The sequence below is a fragment of the Xenopus laevis genome, chromosome 3L, assembly GCF_017654675.1.
Source record: "Xenopus laevis strain J_2021 chromosome 3L, Xenopus_laevis_v10.1, whole genome shotgun sequence".
NCBI classification, from domain to species: domain Eukaryota; kingdom Metazoa; phylum Chordata; class Amphibia; order Anura; family Pipidae; genus Xenopus; species Xenopus laevis.
The window spans coordinates 72,151,763-72,176,929 of NC_054375.1; the positions used below are offsets into that span (position 1 = coordinate 72,151,763).

Below are 25,167 nucleotides of genomic sequence, written 5' to 3' on the forward strand. Positions count from 1 at the left end.
TCAGTAGTAGCACTTGGTGCATTCAGACACACCCATTAAAGAGACAGGCTGTTCTCCTTCCATCCTATCCTGGTGCACAAAATCTTTCATTGACTTCACTAGTGATCAAATACCAAAGATCAAATGTGCTCCAAATCCACACTCAAGTTTTAACTGAAACTTATTTGGGAAAAGCACAGGAACCACTCCTATAAATATAAGGGCCTGGAATGAGTTCCTACCTTAAAAATTAGATCACGCTAAAATGAATGTTGTAGACACTGGAGATGTATGCCAGCACAGTGCCTATAATGTCAGGCAACATCAGCTGCTCAAGAACTACAGCTCCCAGGCCAGCTGGACTGCTGAAGGTGAAAGATGCTGTTAGATGCTGGTTTTCTGCTACAGTAACTACTAGCTTGCCTGGCCATCCCTGATCCAGATCACAGGGATGCGCAAAGAAGCTTACTGAACAAGCCCAGCCTTATCCTAACATCACGATGGCCTCCCCTCAAGGAAGCCAGAAAGGTTTCCATTAGTAGGAGCCCCAGTTGTGGTCATGTCTGCCCAGCAGCAGTTGGGGAGACGCAGTCCGTGTGGGTTCCATAAGGCACAATGCAGGAATGTGGGGGCATGAGATGTAGCAGTGGGCTGAGCACAAGCACTAAAGCGATTAGAGCCCGTGTGCATAATACATCTGTTGCCCTGCAGCGCTTGTCTCCTATAGGATTGTCAGTGCCAGTGACAGCTCAGCTCCCTCCCACCCTACACTCACTGCAGACAGGTGTATGCAGCCGCCTACAAATCCCGACAATCCCCTTACCTCTATGGCTGCACTCAGAGCGCCCCAGTGCCCGGCTCGGATAGCAGAATATGAAGGCTGTGGGTATCGCTTGTCTCTCAGTCACACACACAAGCAATCGCGTCTCTCTGTAGCCTGACTTCCAGCAGCAGCATCCTCCGCACCGAGCGCGCCGCCGACTCCAGCCCTCACCTCCCTCCTCCCGCTGCCCAAGGGATCAGTAACGCGCGTGCCAGGCCAGAGGCGCGTTCGTCACACTCGAGTGGCTGCTGCTGCCTGTCTATCTGCGCGTCTTCTTATTGGGCACACACTTCTGCGCTCTTACACAGGTGCAGGTAACGCAGTGCTAATAGTGTGGCCAAAGAATCTTCAATATAAGATGCTTACTACATACCTTCCAACAGGTCTGGACTGGGATTTAAAATAGGCCCTGGCATTACCGTACAAAGAGGGCCAAACATGCCCCAGCAGCAGCCCAATAAATAGTGACTATCTATGGCATCTTACAGCGGCCCATAAGGCATTTGCCAGAACCCACAGTCCTTGCCTGCCTCCCAACTTCTCAAAAAAGGTCATTTTTGACACGCCTATTTTATGGCCACACCCCCTGAATACCATGTCCATATTACAAAATTTGTCAGGTTATGTAAAATTTGGACACATTTCTGGGAGTTTCAAGGCAATGTTTTATATGTTATGTGTTATGTGCAAACTTCCTGCAAAATTTGCGAAACTGGCAAAAAAAAATCACGAAACGGCGATTTTGACGCCGGCATCAAAGTTGACGCCAGGCGCCCATTAAAGTCAATGGGCGTCCATTTATTGTCGCCGGTATCTAAATGGGCACTGGCGTCGGTACCGTCACCAGTGTAAAAAAAAAACGTTGGCAAAAAAAACGCGAAACGGCAATTTTGATGCTGGCATCAAAGTTGACGCCAGGCGCCCATTAAAGACAATGGGCGTCCATTTATTGTCACCGGTGTCTAAATGGGCACTGGCGTCGGTACCGTCACCAGCGTCTAAAAAAAACCGTTGAAACCGTCGATGGCGTCAAATTTTCCGGCGCCGGTGAATTTTCGCACCAAATTTGCGAATCTATTCGCCAGTGGCGAAACGGGGAAATTCGCGCCTGGCGAATAAATTCGCCCATCACTAAAGGTGAATTGTGACTCTCACTTCACCCAAGAGACATGCTTATTCTAAATAGTTACAGTTGTATCTTTGGTTATCTCAAATATATCAAAGTGCAGGTGCCTCATGTTCTGGACTCTCTGCCAAGAGCTTTTTATTTTAATTTTCAGAAATGTTGTATCTTTTTCTGGCTGTTCAGTTCAAGAGATCAAATATAATGTCAGGACATTTCAGTAACAATTTCAGTAACCTGTTATTGACAGATTTAATGTTCAAAGGTAATGTATTCATACAGCCAAGAACTGTTTTTCAAAACAATTTGAATTTGTCACTTCACTGATGTCTTTGGGAAATATTTGATACATAGAGATAACACAGGAACCAGTGTGGCAGCTTCCAATAAGACAATTTCAGAACTAAAGAATAGCACAGACAGTGTGCAAGCAGAACCTCTATATCCCCTGCTGTTTACAGCCTAGCCCTAGATTATATGGTTGTTTTGGGGAATCTATGAGCTCTTTATCTCCCATTTACACTGTGTAAAAGTCACTGTCCCAGCACTACATCATTAACAGCCACCCTGGATTCCCCTGCTTATCTGTGCCAATAAATTTGTCTTCTGACTTTCCCTGACCCTTGACACTGGGGTCCCCTTCTAGCCTGAAACAACCTGACTCACATTGCACTGTGGAAATCTAAATCATATTCCTATAGGTCCTAACATAGTCCCAAAAATAATCTATTGGGATGTAAAACAGTATCAACTTCTAAACATCTACCTTACAATCCCAGCTAAAACTGAATACAGCAGTTATATTAATTCTAGGTACAGGTATGGGACCTGTTCAACAGAATGTTCAGTATGTGGAATTTTCTGGATTATGGGTCTTTTCATAATTTTGCTTACCATACTTTAAGGGTGTTATTTACTAAACCTTAAATGTATCTGGTAGGGCTTTTTTTTTTGAGGCAAAAACTTTTTCTGTGGAAAAAAAACCTAGAATTTTTTGCTGCAAAAAAGTCTGAATCCGAAAATCAGCCATTTCTTATACAGGACCTGGCAAAGTCCTGTATAAGTCAATGGGAGAGGCACCAATCTCAATTTGAAGTTATCGTGGTTTGCGCTGGATTTAGCCGAAAATTGGGCAAAACCCCCCAAAACAATTTGAGCGATTCGGGAAAAAAGTCAGAAAAAACAAGACAATTCAGTTTTTTGCTCGATTTTATCAGTTTTTTCCCCAATCCGATTAATTTGAGTTTTTTATTAATAAATAAAGTCAAATCAGGCATGGGAGTTTGGTCTGGGTTTTTTTTGATAATATAATGAGATAAATTCAGAGTTTAGTAAATAACCCCTTAAGTGTATTAAAAAATTATTAACATTTTAAATAAACCCAGTAAGACTGTTTTGCCTCACTAACTATAGTGAAAATACAGCTATATTCGTATTCTTTAGGATCAGAATCAAAGCAATACTTTCCCAAGACTCAATGTGGGTCATTTATCAAAACTGGGATTGCTGCATTCATTGTTCTACTTGCAGTTGGCTTTAAAAAACTGGCAACCAATCAGATTGTTGCATTCATTGTGCTACTTGCAGTTGGCTTTAAAAAGCTAATCACTGATTGGTTGCTATAGGTAACTGCCCATGGGCAAATTTGCCCAGTGTTGATAAATCTGCCCCAATGATCTCTATTGTTCATCCCTTTAAAATGTAAGGCTGTCTAATCATTGTGTTGTATTCTGTAACCCCTGTTTGTAAAACGCTGTGTAACTCCTGGTGCTATATAAATAAAGTATGATGGGAGGCTTAATCACAGTGTTATTAATAATCTCTGTATATTGGTATGATGTCATGTATAATAAATATTACTCAAGATGCAAAGACACAATGCAGTTAACATATATCACACTGTGAGAAAAAATGTCACAATTTCATTTTTAATAATGCATAGGCTGGAGAAATTTTGGATTTAAAAAGTTTCAAAAATGCTTAAGAACACACTATTCATTCACATTTCAGTAATGTATTCGGTTTTCTAAAATATTAGGCAACACATTTTATGTGAATAATTTATATGTGTTTATTTTTATTTGTATATTCGCCTTCCAATTGTAACACACACAATTTTTCACCTGCAGAAACTGGCTCTCATCCCTGTAAATACATAACCAGCATTTTTTTATTCAAAGTTTCCAGAACAAAGCTGGGAATTTTTGCACGGCTTTTAAAAGAGTTGCAGACCCTTCTTATCTCACGTTATTAGTTTTATCAGTACGGACGGAGTTAAAAACAAACAACACTGTGCTTGATAACCGGGCAGAGGTGCAGCAGGCATAAATCAACAGGAAAGTTTTAATAAATTATCATGTAGAAAGCTAGAGAGAGAAATTGTTCAGTTACCCAATAGTCAAGAAAATACTCACAATATACAGTTATATATACATCAGATGTGATAAACAGAACATATACATACAGCAGTTAAAATAAGTATTGAACATGTCAATGTTTTTCTAAGCAAATATATTTCTAATGGGGCTATTGACATGAAATTTACATCAGATGTCAGTAACAACCTAAGTAATCCACACACACAAATAAATCAAAACAAATAAGTCCAGAAATTGAGTTTTGTGGAATAAAGAAAGGTTTCTCATTACCAAGGTATCACACAAACATCATCTTGTGATGGGTAAAAGCAAAGAGCTCTCTAAAGACCTTCACAACCTTATTGTTGTAAAACATACTGATGGCATCGGTTACAGACATATTTCTAAGCTTCCGAATGTTCCAGTGAGCACCGGAAATGGTAGGAACATGATTTTACCCTAAACCAGCCATGACCAGCTTCTTCTCACAAGATCTTTAAAAGAGGAGTCAAAAGGATAATCAGAAGAGTTGTCCAAGAGCCAATGACAACTTGCAGAGAGCTTCAGAAAGACCTTGAATTAGTAGGTACAGTTGTTTGAAAGAAAACAATAAGTAATGCACTCAAACGACATGGACTCTATGCACGTTCACCGCAAAAGACTCCACTGCTGAAGAAAAAGCATATTCAGTCTCTTTTAAAGTTTGCTGCACAATATTTGGACAAGCCAATGGAATTTTGGGAGAATATAGTCTGGTCAGATGAGACCAAAATGTAATTCTGTGGATGTTATTGCACACACCATGTTTGGAGGAGAAATGGCACTGCACATCACCCCAAAAACACCATACCAACAGTGAAGTTTGGAGGTGGGAACATCATGATGTGGGGCTGATTTTTCAGCATATGGTACTAGCAGACTTCACATAATTGAAGGAAGGATGAATGAAGAAATGTACTTGATAAGAATCTGCTGCCATCTACCAGGATGCTGAAGATGAAAAGAGGGTGAACAATGATCCTAAACACACAGTCAATGAAACTCTCAAGTAGGGATGCACCGAATCCACTATTTTGGATTGAGCCAAACCCCCAAATCCTTTGCGAAAGATTCGGCCGAATACCAAACCGAATCCTAATTTGCAAATATGCAAATTAGGTGTGGGAAGGGGAAACATTTTTTACTTCCTTGTTTTGTGACAAAAAGTCTTGTGATTTCCCTCCTTGCCATAATTTGCATATGCAAATTAGGATTCGGTTTGGCCAGACAGAAGGATTCAGCCTAATCCGAATCCTGCTGAAAAAGGCCGAATCCCAAAGCGAATCCTGGATTTGGTGCATCCCTACTCTCAAGTGGTTTCAGAGGAAGAAAATAAAGCTGCTAGAATGGTCCCAGTCAACCATCCGACTTGAATATCTATAGAAAGAACTGAAGATCGGAGTTCAAAGAAGAGCCCCCCCCCACCTTGGAACCTTCAAGATTTGAAGACAGTTTGTGTGGAAAAATTACACCTGAGCAATGCATGTGACTAGTTTCTCCATAAAGAAGGCATCTTGAAGCGGTCATTACCAACAAAGGCTTTACTACCAAGTATTAAATACATTTCAGTAAACGTGTTCAATACTTTTCGTCTCTGTGTCATTCCACCTTATTACACACAAATTCATTTATGGACTTATTTGTTTTGATTGCTTTGTATGTGTGGGTTACTTGGGCTGTTACCAACATCTGGTGTCAATTTCATGTCAATAGCCCCATTAGAAATATATTTACTGAGAAAACCGTTGATGTGTTCAATACTTATTTTCCCTTCTACCAAATCTACTGTTATGAAGTGTTATACAGTTTTGTTTTGTTTTTTCTTTCAAAGAGCAGCAATTACAGTAAACTAAAGTCCAATGATCTCTTTTACCTTATATTTATTACGGCAAAACCAAAACACATTTAGACGAGTTAAAAATGGCAAAATAATAAGTGCTAGGAATTATGTCCGAATACAAATCCTTTCAGAATAGAAATACTGAACATCGCACACTAGGTATTACAGTTTTGACAGTGGAAATCCTTCATACATATCTTTTTTTAGTTGAATCCAGTCATGAAGAGACTGAACAATAGTTTTGTCTTGTGACAAGACCTGGGCGGCTCTCTTAAGCTTCTCTTCATTCCTATCTAAGTATCGCATATTGTCCATTTGTAGTAGAGCAAGTTTTTCCTTACGACTTTCATCCAGTGGTATATCTTCATTCATGACTGGATTGAAACGAAAATAGGTATCGGGTTCTAGCAGAGCATCAAGTGTTTTATGAACCTCTGTTAATATAAAAAAAAAAAAAAATTAAGCATGAATGTACACTGCATTAACTGCATTATTTCAAGCCTTGACTTCTGAAGTTCTTACGAATTGGCCTATTACATTTTGTTGCCGATTCTCCTCAATAAAAGAGTTTGTAAATACTATAGGGAAGGAAAGCAACAAATGGTTTTAAAAGGATTATTTCTAAATTACACTGTTTACATTACAAATAATTCACACTACCACATACACTTTTATTCCAGAACCAACAAGTTAATTTTTTTTTTAGTTAACATTTAGTTAATATTGGTGTGTAGGCAGCATCTCAGGTCATTGTGCCTGATCTTGTGCTTTCAGTTATCCTGTAAAGGTAGCCATACACTATAAAATCCGCTCGTTTCGCTCTAAATCAGATTTTAACCCGATATGCCCACTAACGGCTGGGCAATATCGAATGCATCCGAACGTTCGGCCCTGGGGCCGAACAATCGGATTACAATACTACGAATAGGCTCCGACGGGTCGCAGGACTGCAGCAACTAGCCGAAAAAAAATCAAACTTGCCCCCACACATGGGCAGATAAGCTGCCGAATTGGTTTAAAAGAACCAATATCGGCAGCTTTAATCTGCCTGTGTATGGCCACCTTAACAGTTAGCTACTACATTGTCTAGGCAAACTGAGCCCACATCATTGTATTTGATTTGATCTGAATGTCAATGAAAATTTGACCCTCACTCCTGCATGAAGAAAGAAGGTTTCATGATGTAGCTTGATTATTTTTAAAATGTCCTTATTTCTATCAGATGAAGATCATATTTAATGTTTATTTTCAAAGTAGATGTAGCTGATGACTGCATCTTCCATTAATTGGAAAGAAAATACTAAAACTGAAAGTGAGGTGGATGCAAACTAAATGGGAAGAAGCTGGTATGTGCATTAGTCTATATTGGAGAAGGCATCAACATTTCATTTTAAATTCCGTTGAATCAAAGAGAACACACTTTTAAAGTTACTTCATACTCCCAAGATCATCTCGACTACAATCAGTCAAACCCAGGATAGCTTTTAATGGTTTATGGTCTCTCTTGCAACATTTACAAAAGCTCATAATTACCCATTTTGAGTCACTATCAACATAGCAGTTGGCTCTGCTACATTCAAAAGTTTAATTTGTCTGATTTCTCTCGAGAAGTAGGCACCAATAAGTAGGGCAGTAACCATTACTTTGGATGATCCTTTATAGGTCAGACAATAATGCTGCAATACACACCTATCCTTCAGGGACTACTAAATTACACTACAAAACAAAATTATAAGAAGCCTGTTCAGCATTTGCGTCAACTAAGGTTTCAGCTGAATAATATATTGTCCACACTCAATACTGAAATACAATCAACCCCTGTATCTGCTGAACAAGCAACACAGGAAAAAGTGAACAGCTTAAAATAGACTTAATGTCATTAATACAATTAAGGATATGTGAAAAATTGGATGACATATGTATATCTTTAGAGAATTAAAAACTTATAAAGTAAACAGGATGCTGAACATGTTATATACACATACTATATTTGATTTATATCAGTATATCTCTAGTATTCCTTTTTACATGTATTATTGACAGTACAGCCACTGCATGACTTCTTTCCTATGGAGAGCAAAGAACTATAAAGCATTATAATTCCGATAGGCTGCATGCATAAGGTTGCACTTTCCTGGGAACAAAGTTTAATCGCAACAGGCCAAGCTAACACTAACAATGAGCAGTGGAACGTTTCAATAATCCACTTGTCTGCATTCATTCTTAGCTCTTTATCAAATTAGCTAAATATATGTGCAGTATATCGAAATAACCTAAGATTCGGCATCTACTTATCAAAACTACCATGTTTTTAAAGGGGTTGTTCAACTTCCAAACACTTTTTTCAGTTTAGTTGTTTTCAGATTGTTTTCACCACTGATAAAGACTTTTTCCAATCACTTTCCATTTTTTATGGTTTTTCCAAAATTGAAGTTTAATGTTTGTGTCTCTGGTGTCTCAGTCTGGCAGCTCAGTGATCCAGGAGCATTGAACTGTTATAATTGGATACATTTAGTGAGTACTTGAGTTAATGCATGTATCAGAGATCTTTGGAATAGTAGCAACAATTCTAACAGCTGCCTTTAATAAAACTCAGGGATTCAGCAGGGACAAATATGAAAAATGTATTAACTAAATGTATCAATTTAGAACAGTTACAGAGCTGGCAACCCCCCCCTCCCAGAAGAACCTTTAGAAGGTTAAACATTAAATTTTACACTCCAGTATTAGAAAATGATCGCAAATAATGGAAAGTAATTGCAAAAAGTCTTTATTTCTGGTGAACAATCTAAAACCAACTAAACTGGAAAAAGTGTTCGAAGGTGAACAACCCCTTTAACTTGCCAATTTACAGAGAGGTAGAATAGACTAAATACTGACACAGTCAATGTAACAAGTTTGCTTGTTTAAAGTTAATTTCTTCCTTCTCTTGATATTTGAAAATAGTAGTTATTTGACTACCACAGTGCCAGAACCATTGTGCTTTAAAACACCCGACTGAGTGGCAGTGACCATTCAGAAAAGATGTCAGGTGTGCTATAATCTGTAAACTATTATCAGAAATAAACTTCAATAATGTTCAACTTAAATTATAAATTATAGTAAACAGATTTATTAAAGGAACAGTTCAGTGTAAAAATAAAAACTGGGTAAACAAGTCATTCCAGCCTTTATACACTACATATTTGATTAACTAACTATTTTGAAAACATTTTATATTTTGCACAGCCTATTTACCCAGTTTTAATTTTTACACTGAACTGTTCCTTTAAGTATATACACAAACAATACTGAGCCAGCATTAAAATAGAATCAAAACAGTTTCACAAAGGACCTATGCTGTAGAGAAGTAAGTGTTACAAAACAAAAATCTGGTATCCAATAATACTAAATATAGAGATGCCCATTTCAAGTAGCTATAAATGAATCGTTTATACTTACAGGCACAGTGAAAGCACATGTAAGCATGTAATGATTACTCAATATAACAAACACATATTTGGTATTTACCTTCTGTATCTGTTGCACTACTGATTACATTTGAGAGTTTGGTTTTCAGGCTTGTGTGGGTTGTGGTTCCTTTCCCTGCACTTTCAAAACGTCCAGTCCCAAGTGAGACCACACACTGGATTTTTGCATTTGGCCACAAACACTTACATTCGTGCACTGCCAGAGCGCATGGGTTATTAATAAGTAAGCCTCCATCCTGTAAAATATAATATGGGTATTTTAAAATAAAAGAATAAGACTTCTTGGCTACGATATGCATTACACCACTCCCCATCACCCAAATTCAAACAGAGAGTGCCATGATAAAACGAGAGGATGGTTAATAAAACTGTAAATCACTTTCTGCAATCCAGACCATAAGCAATATGTTTAAACAGGACCTAGAGATGTACAAAGTGTGCTTTCTAAATTAATTAGAATATTATTGCAAAAAAATTTAATTTTCATGTTGTAGCTGCAAAAAATAAATTAAGTAAAAAAAAAAAAAAAAAAGTAAATGTTCGTTTTCACACAGTGGTAAGTTCACGTTTTTGATTTTAGTACCAGTACAGGATCTTTTATCTGGAATACTTGGGACCTGGGGTTTTTCAGATGAGGGATCTTTTTGTAAGTTGGATCACTATATCTTAAGGCTGCTAGAAAACATTTTAGCATTAAATAAACCCAATAGGATTGTTTTGCCACCGATTAGGATTTAAGGAGCTTTGTTAGGATCAGGTATGTGCTATTGTTTTATTACAGAGAACAGGGAAATCTTTTTTAAAAACAAGGTTTGCAGAAAATGGGATCTATGGGAGATGTCCTTCCCAGTAGTCATTTTGCACCTAGGCACTGGAAATTCAAAATCAGCAGTTGCTCTACACAAAATAATGCAGTCTTCTACCATGGACAAGTGTGTGTATACTAAGGAAAAAAAAATGAAGTTTACTCTATTAGCATCTGTTAATAATGTACACACCCACACAGAATATTTGAACTTGAACTGTGACAGCGAATCAATGGTAAAATACTGATAATGACTGCTGGAAAATAAAAATGTGTTTACAGTAAGCAGAGTCTATCAGCAGGCAGCTGGATATCCGACAGAATAGCAATTAGATAAGTATCTGCCAAGCACAGACAGTCACGAGAACATCTCTCCCACCACACTCAAAAGCAAAATACAGGTATGGGACCTCTTTTTCCAGAATGCTCAGGACTTTTTTTTTTTTTTTTTTGCCTCGAATAAGGATTAATTACATCTTAGTTGAGATCAAGTACAAGGCATTGTTTTATTATCACAGAGAAAAATGAAATAATTTTAAAATAATTTTTGAATGATTTTATTAAAATGAAGTCTATGGGAGGTGGCACTCCTGTAATTCAGAGCTTTCTGCATAATAGATCCCATATACTATACTTTCCAAGTGACTATTACCTTTCAAGAAAGTGCACCACTATATTTGGGAAACTGTGAATGGGGGGGGGGGGGGTGAATTTCCATTGTTCCCTGCCCATTAAGATACAAAACACCAGGGTGAAATTATTTAAATGTGCCCCAGGTGCCACTGAGATTATGTTAAATAAAAATCAGGCTACATTGTAGATTCTTTTTATACAGCAGGTTCTTTGCCATTTTGCACATTTACTATACATTATAGTACAATAAAATGATTTAACCAATTAATGCCCCACAAGAAAGTGCAAGAGCACTAAGGATTGCAAAACTGTGCCCCTTAGTCCTCCTTCACCAAGCACTTGTGTCCAAAAAGGATGTGTTTTTAATTTGGTGCCAGAGCAAAGGTGCAGATATTCAGAGATATTCATGGTTAATGGGATACAGTGGCTCTTGGCTGGCACAGAAACCCAAAACACCATTGCACCATTTCGCCATTTGCACCATTTCTAGATTATTTGCTGAGCTTTAGATCACATTTAAAATATTTTCACTGGAATCTTGTTAATAAGCAGAACAGGTATTGGAAATGTAATCATGCATATGGACAGAAGCAAGAGAGGAGACAGAAGTGGTCTGAGTTCTGTTACAAGGAAGAATAGAATGGCTACCCTCTGCCTGGAGCAAATCTGAATATTTACTAAAGAATGGAATACTTTACATTTCACAGAAATGAAAATATATTTTGGAATATAATTTTTTTCCTTTTAGGGCTCATATGTACTGCCATTTGCATTGGTTTGACTATGATGCAATTGTCATTAATTTATGCTTTATTTTTTGTAATACAATGTCAGCTGAAAATCACATTACTCTACTTACTGCCCCCTTTGCCCTAAAAAAAAAAAAAAAAAAAAAATCAGCGGAGTTAAGTTCATCCAACCAAAGCAGCATCCAGACTAAACTCACAGAGGAAGCATTTATTAATGAGGCACAGATGAAACCCTTGCACTAAATCACACCTTCTAAATGGCTGGCTCCATCTTTGTGCAGCTGAAAACACTTGGTTACAGTAGCAAGCACTAGTGCTTTACAACTGCTCAAGTGTCACTCGGTGAGCTCCAAACAATTTGTAATACAGTCATATGAAAAAGTCTCAGCCTGCATAAAAGTTTACTCCACTTTCAACAAAAAAAGATAACAGTGGTATGTCTTTCATTTTCCAGGAACATCTGAGTACTGGGGTGCTTTTTGAACAAAGAGTAAAGGAGTATTCAGTTGTTTGAAATTAAATCAAATGTGAAAAACTAGCTGTTCAGAAATTTGGGTACCCTTGTAATTTTGCTGATTTGAATGCATGTAACTGCTCAATACTGATTACTTGCAACACCAAATTGGTTGGATTAGCTCCTTAAGGGCAGAGACACACGGTCAGATTCAGGGAGATTAGTCGCCTGCCGACAATCTCCCAGAATCTGACATTGTGTCTCTGCCCTAAGCCTTGAACTTCATAGGCAGGTGTGTCCAAACATGTATTTAAAGTGGCCAATTGCAAGTTGTGCTTCTGTTTGACTCTCCTCTGAAGAGTGACAGCATGGGATCCTCAAAGCAACTCTCAAAAGATCTAAAAACATAGAATGTTCAGTATCACGGTTTAGGGGAAGGCTACAAAAAGCTATCTCAGAGGTTTAAACGGTCAGTTTCAACCCAGGTCTGACAGGCCAAGAAAAATATAGGAGCGGCATATGCGGAGGATTGTGAGAATGGTTGCAGACAACCCAAAGATCACCTCCAAAGACCTGCAACAACATCTTGCTGCAGATGGTGTATCTGTACATCGTTCTACAATTCAGAGCAATTTGCACAAAGAACATCTGTATGGCAGGATGATGAGAAAGAAGCCCTTTCTGCACTCACGCCACAGAGTTGCTTGTATGAGCAGTGACATAAAGTTTATTGGATTTGCAAATACTTCAGTTTCCATAAGGCATGTTATATATTAAAAGGAAGTTGCTACTTTGAAAGCTCAGCCAATAATAAACAAAACTCCAAAGAATTAAGAGGGGTTCCCAAACTTTTTCATATGACTGTATATGTATTCCACTAACATGTGTTTATCAAGCAAACCATTACTGACCAATAATGAACTCAAAGAAAACTTACCTGGTGCAGGTCATTTCCAAGAACAACCTCTTGAAAGTAGCCAGGGGCAGCAGAGGAAGCCCTAATCGCCTGCCACAGTGTATGCTGACATCCTCCCATGTAAGGAGATTTCATACCTGGAAAATGGTTGTAGTTTCTGAAAACAAATGCTTTAAGTGGTAGTCCTCTGTTCACAATTGTACTCACAGCAGAAACCTATGGAAGGAAAAATGACAAGGCATGGTTTTAGTTATTTCCTCCACTTTGTAAACATTACAACTAAGGGTTAGTTCACACGAGGAGATTCGGGGAGATTTTGTCGCCTGGCGACTAATCGCCTCTTCTTCTGGGCGAAAATCTCCCCGAACTAACTCCTTGTGTCTTCAAATCCTCAAGGAAACTTTGGACGACTTCGGAAAACGCCGCGCTGTGTGTGCTTTAGCGCAGGCGACTTTTCATCACAGCGGATGGGAAGACACGAGGAGGCAGTTCGGGGAGATTGTCGCCCAGAAGAACAGGCGATTAGTCGCCAGGCGACAAAATTTCCCCGATTCTCCTCGTGTGAACTAACCCTGCCACACGAGCAGATTTGGGGAGATTAGTCGCCCCAGCGACAAATCTCCTCTTCTTCAGGGCGACAATCTCCTCGAACTGCCGTAGCCCTGCCCTCCGCCGGCTAAAATGAAAATCGTCTGGGTGAAGGCACACGCATCGCTTCGTTTTCCGAAGTCACCCAAAGTTTCCTCGTGAGGCAACTTTGGGCTATTTCAGAAAACGAAGTGCCGCGTGTACATTGCCGCAGGCGATTTTCATTTTAGCCAGTGGAGGGCAGGGGGAAGGCAGTTCGGGGAGATTGTCGTCCCGAAGAAGAGATTTGTCGATGGGGCGACTAATCTCTGAATCTGCTCGTGTGGCCAGACCCTAAAGGTAAAAAGCAGCATTGTGTGTTATCCTTGAGATAATATCATGTGGGAAGCATTTTTAATACAGCAAATCAACCCCCAATGAGATAGACTAATGTGAATTGGGCAATGTAAACAAGATAGCGTTATTTTAGATACTCCCTTCAAACCCCCACCCCCTGCTTTTGGGTTTTGATGCCTTAATGCTTAGATATGCTACACAAATTCTGAGCTTACAGGAATTCACAATGTAGAAGCAAATGGATATTTGAAAGGCAGAGACATCTCTAGAGACTCTATATGCGTGTTTCTGGCAAGCTCTCTGCCCATCATACAGACATGTTGATTTGAAATAGACCACAGCAATTCTGTTACATATCTCTTATGGATAATATTCTGGTGGTCTGTACACAGCTCTCACTGCAGAATTTGTTTAAGATATAGGGGGTTATTTATCAAAGGTCGAGTGTTAGAGTTCTTTTTACCTCGAATGAACTCGAAAGGTATCTTACTTAAGAAAAAACTAGAATGTGAACTCGATTCTGCGAGTTTGAGTCCCGCAACCTGAAAACTTGAATTGATCGAGTTTCCGGCGACAAAAAAAACTTGGATCATTCGAGTTTTCTGGAAAAACACTCCAGAAAAAACTTGATCAAGCCATTGACTTCTACATAACCTTGACAGGTTTTAGATGGTGTGGCTTCGGATTCCAGCTATTTCCAGGATTAGGGTATAAAAAAGAATCTTTTTTTTAATAAAAAAAAACTAGGGATGCCCCGAATCCACTATTTTGGATTCCTTTGCAAAAAATTCGGCTGAATACTGAACCAAATCCTAATTTGCATATGCACATTAGGGATGGGAAGGGGAACACATGTTTTACTTCCTTGTTTTGTGACAAAAAGTCACGCAATTTCCCTCCCCGTCTCTAATTTGCATATGCAGATTAGGATTATGATTCTGTTCGGCCGGGCAGAAGGACTCGGCCGAATCCGAATCCTGCTGAAAAAGGCCGAATCCCGAACCGAATCCTGGATTCGGTGCATCCCTATAAAAAACTCGAATTTTCTAGGAAAAAAACAACTCGTACCTTAATAAATCTGCCCCATAAAGTTAGATTACTTTTATGCTAAGCTACTTAAAAACACTAATTTCCCTTTGTATATATCTTGCTTACAGTGTGTCAAAGCAGACAAGTCTTTTTACAAGACAAGCAAAATATACATCACTATGTATGTTAACATTAGATTCCACTTGATGAGAAAAATGTATCTTCAACTTCAGTTCCAAATTTCCGCATAGACTCCTATTGAGGTTTCATGTAATACACCATGGGATAAGTATTTCTCACTGAAATGCATCTGGCCATGTGTCAAGGACTTCAATATCCATGTTTTCAAACTGCTGTTCAAGATCAGTGAATGTTGTAATATGTTTATAAAGATTTGGAGACATGAATGTACATGGAGAAAAAAAAAAAAATGTTTCCTGTCAGAACAGTATGATCATTTTGGATCTCTCATAATGAAAACGCTCATCAAGAACTTTTCCAGTGATGCACACAGCATGTCTGACATTCAGGAGAACAGTATGTCTGGGGCCTGAGTCAATCCAATTACTATTTGCAATGCAACATTTTATAAAGTGGTCTTTGTTTTTTACAGAAGCCTAACAGCATTACATCAGCACTTGATAAAGCACAGTATAACAATGAATAAACTCCCCAGCCTACGCTTGTATTATTCTAACTGAATAATTGATCTACTTAAGAGTAAAAGATGCTTTTTAAAGCAGGAGAACAACCCTCGTGCACAAACAAGCCATTGTTTTCTGAAGCTAAGGGCAGAGAAAACCATCATTCATTTTATTATTTTTCCTTGTCTAGAAGCAAAGATTTTTCAACATTAGAAGTGAACAGAAAGATAAGCTTCACATATTTAATGTGCTTAGTACTAAGTGATGGATATTTACAACAAGGCATTTTGTACATGCACTCACTCAGCTAGCATTAAATGACCTAAAAAGATAAAAAGGAACACAAAAATCAGTGGCAAAGATGCACCAGGTTTCAAGGGAAACAGGTAACTTCATCTGTCCTATTCTGACAACATGTAATGCTACAAGTTTTGCAACATATTTTGTGGATGAGATCCCTAGGGGTATACCGCTATGGTATTATACTGGTAGGTAGGGTCGGACTAGCCCACCAGGATACTGGGAAAAATCCTGGTGGGGCTCAGTCCTGACCTCTTTGCCTGCCCGCAAGCCAGCTACAGACAGATTCATGCATGTCTACGTCAATCCGGCCAACTTCCGGGGAAAGATTAAAGATGGCAGTGCGTTCACTCCACCCTTTATATATTACAATGTTAACTAACTAGAAATAATTTTTGCACAACCTATGTATTTACCCAGTTTCATTTTTACACTGAACTGTTCTTTTAAGAGTCCAACCCAGATAAACAGACAATACTTTCAACTGCAATTACATTTACAAATTACTTTAAAACCATTGGAAATGTTTAATATAGGCAAGGTTCTTAGAATGACATTTTTATACATATGTATGTATGTATGTATGTATGTATGTACTCTATATACATACAATCAACAGTCAATAATTATTATGAAGGTATGTGCACAAATGGATATATGTTTTATGCCTTCATACAGTACATGATTAAATCCTGCTTTGTGCTAATTATACATGAGTATGACTTGCAATATAAGCAGGTTTATTTATTTATTACATGAATATCTATCTATCTATCTATCTACTGTATCTATCTACTATATCTATCTATCTATCTATCTATCTATCTATCTACTATATCTATCTATCTATCTATCTATCTATCTATCTATCTATCTATCTATCTATCTAAATAGGGGGATTTTTCCTCTTTCAGCAATACCTGGCAGACTAAAGCTCTTTAATTGAGTGTGTAAACATTCAGTTGAGACTAATTGGAACCAGTATAAAAAAAAATGGAGTGTAAAAGTATACAAACAAACAAGTGCCAGCAATCCTTTTCGACCAAACATAAAAAAAAAAAATCCATTAAGGTAATAAAGAAATGCCTTGGGTAAAAGCATCCTAATAGTATTTGAGACACTGGTATGTAGAAAACTTACTTTAGGACACAGTGGATTCCTTGCTGTTTCAACCATGATATCAGAACCCATTCTTTCCCTTTTGGAGAGGATAAATCATTAGCCACAAGTGCAAAAGAATGAAGCAGCCAAATGATGCGGCTCAAAAATGCAAGTAGTTACAAATATGTCACACATAAAACTTTAAGTTGATTTTGTAGATAACAGCATATATGATATATGTTTTATGATAAGAGCATGCATTCAAAAACAGCGATAAATATCCTGATCAGTATTGCCCAACAAAGATATATGAATTTTTAGCATTTGGTAAAATACTGACATTGATTACAAGATTTAGATTTATCTGAATATTTTGTCTCTGTCTTAAACTGGACCCACTGATTCATTTTACATTATGACACTGTCCTGAACTTTTGCTGAAAATCTGGCAAGCACAAAAAGGTTTGCATTTTTTAAACGACAATCCATAGTGAAGGGTTTTGTGAATAACCATTTTCAGGGCCACCATCACAAACTTTGGGGCCCCAAACCAGTTATTTATATGGCCCCACACTTCTGACTCTCTTCAGACCTTAAAGTGATTCTGACACTAAAAACTGCTCTTCAAAATATAAACTTACATTAAAAGTTAACTATAGGCTATGACCATAGTTTTCGGCTGATATGGCTGTTTTTGTAAGTTATTATTATTTGAAGTCTCTGAAACTGACTGTTTTGCCAACCTGACCGTCTCTTCTCAACCTGTCAGTTAAAGTTTCTAATGCTAACGGACTGCTGCTGCACAATATGGCAGCCTGCTCATAGAGGAACATGGGAATCAGGTAATGTAAAAGCATCAAGCAAATACTTTTATGGCATGATTATAAATAGCATGCAAAGCAATGTTATTATTGATTTAAAAAAAAAACAAAACTTAATTTCTGGTCAGTATCTCTTTAAATGGGGGTCACTGACCCCATCGAAAAAAAACAGTGACCTGTTGGGTTACAAAGTAATTGTTAATGCTATTTACTATATTGCATATGAAATATGAACTGATTTATTATTGATTTAAAAAATCAATGTTATTAATGATTTAAAAAAAAATAAAAAAAAAAATTAATTTCTAGTGAGTATCTCTTTAAATGGGGGTCATTGACCCCATCGAAAAAAAACAGTGACCTGTTGGGTTACAAAGTAATTGTTAAAGCTATTTACTATATTGCATATGAAATATGAACTTATTTAATAAAATTATTTAATAAAAAATTCAATAAGATTACTTAACAGCTAAAAATGCAACACAAAATAGAAAAACTTACTTAAGTATTTTCTCCCACACCTCACTGTCATAGTAAGCATGGCTCCAGCCCATTTTTACTGTTCCAACGATAACGTTCTGTTTGAACACATCACTTCCCAATTTCTTGTACATTTCTTCACACTCATCAAGTGAAATATGAAACAATCCTAACATAAAAGCTAATATAGCACCTGCAAAGGGAAAATACAGAATTTCCAAGAGTAAATAATGTATTTTGCACAATGATTACATACTACTTTACTTTGGAGTGTCAACTATGAAAATATTGGTGGGTTCATTAATTTTTATTATGGCAATTATGAAAAACTATAGATTCTAACTATTCAGTGGTACCAGTGTAAGGAGAATAACTCTGTTACCTCCTTAGATTAAAATTCATTGACACAAATAGGAAGAGTGTCTGTGTCAGCTAGCAAACTATGGGGCAAATTCACTAAGATCCGAAGTTGTGCCAGCGACAGCTTTGCCGCACTTCGCCAGGTGTAGTTTCTCCAGCGCTACGCAAAATGCGAAGTTGCGCTCAGGGAGGTGAACGGTAGCGAAGTTGCGCTACCGTTACTTCATCAGGCAAAGCGAAGTTACGCTAGCGATGCCTAATTTGCATAGGGGCGAAGTTAAAATATAATGGCCGTATATGCTGCAGCAACTACATTACACTACGCAAGCCCAGGAAACCTTTAAAAAAATAAAATAAAGGTGTTCTATTGCCCTACACATGTGCCCACTGTATCGTTAAAATGCCATATGTTAGGAAATGTAGGGGGGAAGGAGGGTACCCCCAACAAAATCTACGCTATTTTTCATACTATCACCCTTAAAAAATTAAAAGACGCCAGCGTTTTTTGGGACTTAGAAAAAATTTAAACTATTTTTGGACAAACTCCTATCTATTGTATTGAATGTCGCCTGGTCTGACCTGGCAAAGTAAAGTCTGGCGCAAGAGGTAACGTTCAGTAAAATGCGCAAGTTAGTGAATTAGCGTAGTTACGGCCCTTTGCCATAGCGCAACTTCGCCTGGCGTAAGGGTGCGAAGTAGCGCTAGAGTAGGTCCACTTCGCTAGCGAATTTACGCCAGCATCCGTTAGTAAATAGTCAAATTAACAAAATGACGTCACGCTGGCGAATTTGTGCTAGCGTCAGCTGCTTTACGCTTTAGTAAATTTGCCCCTATGTCTTTGAGCAACAACTGGATGTTTAGGATGAGCCGTGGCCAGGGCTGAGGCCAGTTATGTGGAGATTTAGAGAAAATTCCTATTTATTCTTCAAGATTTACGTGGAGGCCAAGCATGAAGGTGAACTACAGAGAGATTTAGGATGAAGACTTATGTGTGTTGTAAAGCCATGGCTGATAAAATAACGTTTTCATATATCTGTAGGCTTTATATGAGCTAAGGGGATTACTGACTAAATGTTGAGGGCTTGAACTAAACAGTCTGAAATCCACTGGATTACACCTTTTAAACAAGTTGTGGTTCATTGTACATTAATACTATGATTCATTTGCAATGATGTAGATGTACTTTGTTGTCAGCATTGGAAGTGACATACTGGAAATGGTGACGTACAGTAATAGTGTAGTCTGAAGTGCAAGTAAACCCTCCAGACAGCAGGAGAAGGGTTAAACTTTTTTAAATTAATATATTTTCTAAGCAAACTCAGTATATTTGACATGTGCAGAATACATTTGTATATTGAACATTTTAATGAAGGATGAATAGAATTTCCCAGTTTATTCTTTTATGCAGACACATAGATTTCATGTCTCATTAGCATTACAGATTTAGAGGCAATCGCAACTAATATTTCATATTTTTTTTAAACACCTTACTGGACATTTCATATATGATTATGATCTATTTTGTTTGTGAAAACATGCCTCAAATGTTTGGCTGAAAAAGCTATTTTGCACCAAAAATATTATACTGCATTCATTTGCCGAATTAACAATTAAAATGTATGTAATAAATTTTCTAATTAACATTATTATATGAAATATAACTTTTTTGTACTCGATTCTACAAATGTTACTTGTAAAATGTTAAGGGCAGAGACAAATGCTGCTATTTCGGGAGATCAGTCGCCCAGCAACAAATCGCTTCTTCTTCAGGCGACTAATCTCCCTGAACTACTTTCCCGCCGGCTAGAATCTAAATCGCTGGCGGGATGGCACTCGAGAGCTTCGTTTTTCAAAGTCGCCCGAAGTTGCCTTACTGGTTGATTTATTTTAGCAGATACCTCCTGTTGTTTCACACCGTTAACTTTAATTATCTGGGAATGGAGGCAAAAAAACAGAAAGCCATAAAAATTGTATCTAGATCGCCACCTAGTGAATAATCTGAAGAAAACCCTAGTTCTCAAAGTCTGTTTATGTCAAGATATATGCACAGCTATAAATCAGTTGGCATTCATATTTAATCCATTAAAGGAACTAAAACCTGAACAAGAATAGTCTACAAATGCTCTTTATATGCTAAACTAACTATACGAGGTGAGAAGTTCAGCAGCACTATAATCAGTGGTGTAACTAGAGGAGCAGTCTGTGACCCACACCACACACAATATGGTAGGGGATCTGTGATTTTTTGAGCAATGTGGGTGGGCCATGATATCAGAGCAGGCCACCAGAGTACTAATGTATGTATGTATGTATGTATGTATGTATGTATGTCTGTCTGTCCCAAGAAGCACCCCACCTTTGACCTTGTTAGATCTTCTTAAGAGTGTCAGTGACACTGCAAATGCTCAATGGTATCTGGGCTGCTACTGAGAAGCTTAGCTTAGGGATCAAGGAAATCGTCAAAAACTGGCAGTGTGTGTAACTTCTGTCATAGCTTCTGATGGTTCAGGGTTGAATATAAATTAAGTCTAATGAAGGATGTGCTTTTCTGCCAAGTGGTGTGAATCTGAATTAATCACTAATCAGACATGAAGTATGAATTTGATATTGCATAAATGATGCATATAAGCTCCCTAAGCTCAGGCAACTGATAGTAGTCGAGACAACGTGCTGTGAAACAGCAGGAAAGAAGATGGGGTGGATTACTACACAATATATCTTCACTTCTAAGGGCTGTGGTGGTACAAAAGCCCAAAACCTAAAATGCAGCATCTCTGCTAATAGTTCAAATGCACACATGTGTTATGAAATCAGAAAGATGCAGGTCTACTCTGATGAATTCATCAGGGGGGAATTCCCAAAAGTGAGACAAAATAAAAGTGGAGATAAAATAGTCAGATTTCCCACCAAATTCACAAACCTCTATCTCCACTTTTTTGAATTTGTCTTTTAGACAGTTTACAGATGTTTGCATGACATTTTAAAGCCATTTTTTCTGAATGTCTTTAATTCTTACTAAACCTGGCAGGCAGCCCTCGAATTGTCATTTTTGGGGGGAGGGAGATTATTTTAGCTAGGAAAAGTATACATCATTTTTTTCAGGATAACCTGGGCTTTCTTAATCTGCCTACATGTTTGTGTAATTCCACTTCTGTAACAAGATATAATGGTCTAGATACAAGAATTGCTATTTTGCATAATGTAGGGATTTGTATCACAAATATGTTTTATTATATTAGGTCAAGTGTCTAATTGCTGCTAAAACTAAAAAAAAATGGCTGGGAGGCTTTACTTTTCCTTTAGATAATATTTACTCAAATTGCTAATATTGCCTCATTCATTAAGATACAACTAGTAAAATAATGTGTGATTTAAAAACCTTTTTACATATCAAATTGTATAAAACAGACTTTTTTTGTTTAATCAGTGTTTTACTTGTTTTGTTAATGAGGCTTTTACACCTATAGGGTTAGACATAAACTTGTGCCCTGAGTATAAAATGCTAATCCCTATTAATATGTTGATAATTCCCCAAAGGGGCACCTTCTGTACAAGAGGAGTGAAATTAAATTTGGGTGAAGCAAAGCAGAGCAGATTATTTTATAATTGATCTGACACATGGGAAAGTTATACTGAGCGTAAAATTTACTCCTCATTTAATATGTCTGGAGAAAATGTTGTTTAAAATGACGACTTTTGTGAATTTCCCCTATAGTCTCTTCCTGGTTGCTATGATAAGTTGTACCCTAGCAACTAAAGAGCTGTTGAAATTCCAAACTGCATAACTGTTAAATAAAAACTTGTATAATTCAAAACCCACAATAAATAAAAAATTAAAACCAATTGCTCCTCCCCCCCCCCCCGGACAAACACCCATAACTCTTTACTTACCCCTCTGTGCAGATTCTGTCCAGCGGAGTTCACGGGTTCTATCTTCAGCCGATTCGGTAATCTTCCGAATGAGACCGGCACTTTGGTAATTTTCGTGAGTTGCGCCAAACAGAAAATTGCTCCAACTGCGCATGCGCAGTTTCACTGGTCTCATTCCGTAGATTACCGAAGAGAAGAAGAGCCGTAAACTCTGCTAGACAGAATCTGCATGGAGGGGTAAGTAAAGAGTTAGGGGCATTAGCCTGAGGGGGAAGCTAGGCTGGGGGGGAGGGGGGTCTATGTAGGTTAGGGGGGGTAGGGTTTTTTTTTTATTAAGGGTTTGTTTCTCCTTTAACAATTAAAATGTATTATAGTCCATGGATGAGATCTCAGAATTTATTGTTAAACCACCCATTAAGGCAGGGGCGTAACTACCGGGGGAGCAGGGGGTGCAACCTGGCCAGGGTCCGCACCCCCGCAGGCCCCCCCGGCAGATCGCGCACGCTGGAGACGGATGCAGGCGTAGAGAAATCACACGGACGAGGGTGGGGGCGGGCCCTGCTAGTTCCGTTACTGCATTAAGGTACTATGTTTCCCTAAATAAAACCCCACTGATAAAAATATTAATTATAGTCCATGGATGAGATCTTATAATTTATTTTCAAAGCACCCAGTATGGTACTATGCTTTCCTAAATAAAACACAACCGACAAAATTGAATAAAAGTAAAAATTATCCATATAACGCAATATATTTTGTACATTCTCCAGTTACCTGTGCTAACTCCACAAATATAATCGAAGAGGTGATGGATAGGTTTACCAGTCAGTTCTTCTAATTTTCTCAAGGTTTGTAAGGCTACTACTCCTCTGTAATATTCAAAAGAAAAGTATGCTTAAACACTTCAAATTAATGGCAGCCCATGTTACATGCAAACTAAAGTTTATAAGCTTTACTCAAGTGTTACCATCAGTTTTCCATAAACTACAAAAAGATGCTTAGACTTATTTGTTTAGTGTGATTTGATTCAGTCATATAATGTGAAGCTGGTTTGAGTGATTAGATTATACTTGCTCTTGTTATTTCATGTTAAAATCAAAATAAGGCTGAGGAAAAAGATGCAGTGCAGGGTGCAATATATAGTCAGATTGGTTATAATCTAACGAAGACACAAAGGGTTCAAGATCGTGAGGGCTAAAAGGACACTATTATTATTAGGGATGCACCGAATCCACTATTTTGGATTCGGCCGAACCCCCGAATCCTTCTTGAAAGATTCGGCCGAATACCAAATCGAATCCGCACCCTAATTTGCATATGCAAATTAGGGGTGGGAAGGGGAAACATTTTTTACTTTCTTGTTTTGTGACAAGTCATGCGATTTCCCTCCCCACCCCTAATTTGCATACTCAAATTAGGATTCGGTTTGGCCTGGCAGAAGGATTCGGCCGAATCCGAATCCTGCTTAAAAAGGCCGAATCCCGAACCGAATCCTGGATTCGGTGCATCCCTAATTATTATTATTGTTCTTTTTTATAGCACCAACATTATGTATGCATTAGCTCTTTAGAGAGATTTTGCACCCTGTCCCGTTGGAGCTTACAATCTACAGTCTATATCACAAATTAATGAAATTTGCCAGCCTGTCAAGAATGTGGTCATAAAAGAGGAAAATACTAAATTGTTAGACATTCATGTGATCCAAGTTCCGTATTTTATAAATTTATCCCTTTGTTCCCAAAAGCCTTGTGGTATATTAGGTAAAATAATAAGGATATTCAAGGTATGAAAGTAAACCAAAGACACTGCATAAGTGTGAATGATGGGACTATAAAATAAGACTTTCAAGTAGACACTGCCAATGCTACAAGTAAATATTGTGCTAGATGATGGAAGAACAGAATCAACTAAAAATCAATAAGACCTTGGAGACAATACCTCAGTGTCATATTGTCTTCATATAAATACTCTGAGTAGCCATGCAGCGTAACTAGCCTTGCTCATGTTGTGATATGTGTACATTTAAAACACCTGCTTTAAAGCAAGGCCGTCTCAAGACTACCAGAGAATACACAAACACAAAAAGAAACAAAAGCACAAACGCAAAAGTAAATGAAAAGTCTTAAAGACAATGGCCATATTTTTTGCACCTTGACACACCTCGTCATGTCCGTCACTGACCGTTTCAACAATTTGTGCCTTCTGGATGAAGGTGCAAAAGGTTGTACCTGTATATCTGTGCCCTGTACCAGACACACACTGTGTGCTGATTAAAGGAACAGTAAAACTAAAAAATGAAAGTGTTTTAAAGTAATGAAAATATCATGTACTGTTGCCCTGCACTGGTAAAACTGATGTGTTTGCTTCAGAAATACTACTATAGTTCATATAAACAAGCTGCAATGGCGGAAATTGAAAAAAGTCTATATGGCACAGGTTAAATATTGTAT

General features: G+C 37.9%; 2 protein-coding genes across 16 annotated transcripts in view; both read right to left on the reverse strand.

Annotated features, from left to right (window-relative positions):
- nrcam.L (neuronal cell adhesion molecule L homeolog) overlaps positions 1-1,112 on the reverse strand; it is a 130,523-nt gene extending 129,411 nt beyond the window's left edge. For 3 of the 15 annotated variants that reach the window (XM_041585053.1, XM_041585051.1, XM_041585058.1), the window contains exon 1: positions 803-1,108. The gene's annotated coding sequence lies outside the window, so the exon portion shown is untranslated. 15 annotated transcript variants of the gene reach the window in all.
- A 5,037-nt stretch (positions 1,113-6,149) lies between these two features.
- pnpla8.L (patatin like phospholipase domain containing 8 L homeolog) overlaps positions 6,150-25,167 on the reverse strand; it is a 28,091-nt gene continuing 9,073 nt past the window's right edge. Inside the window, exons 5-10 of the mRNA XM_018252535.2 lie at positions 23,492-23,586; positions 18,509-18,680; positions 17,226-17,283; positions 13,210-13,404; positions 9,672-9,867; positions 6,150-6,595 (exon numbers count right to left, since the gene is read on the reverse strand). Coding sequence (XP_018108024.1) covers positions 6,324-6,595; positions 9,672-9,867; positions 13,210-13,404; positions 17,226-17,283; positions 18,509-18,680; positions 23,492-23,586 — 988 coding nt within the window. The 3' untranslated portion in view covers positions 6,150-6,323. The remainder of the gene's footprint in view (positions 6,596-9,671; positions 9,868-13,209; positions 13,405-17,225; positions 17,284-18,508; positions 18,681-23,491; positions 23,587-25,167) is intronic.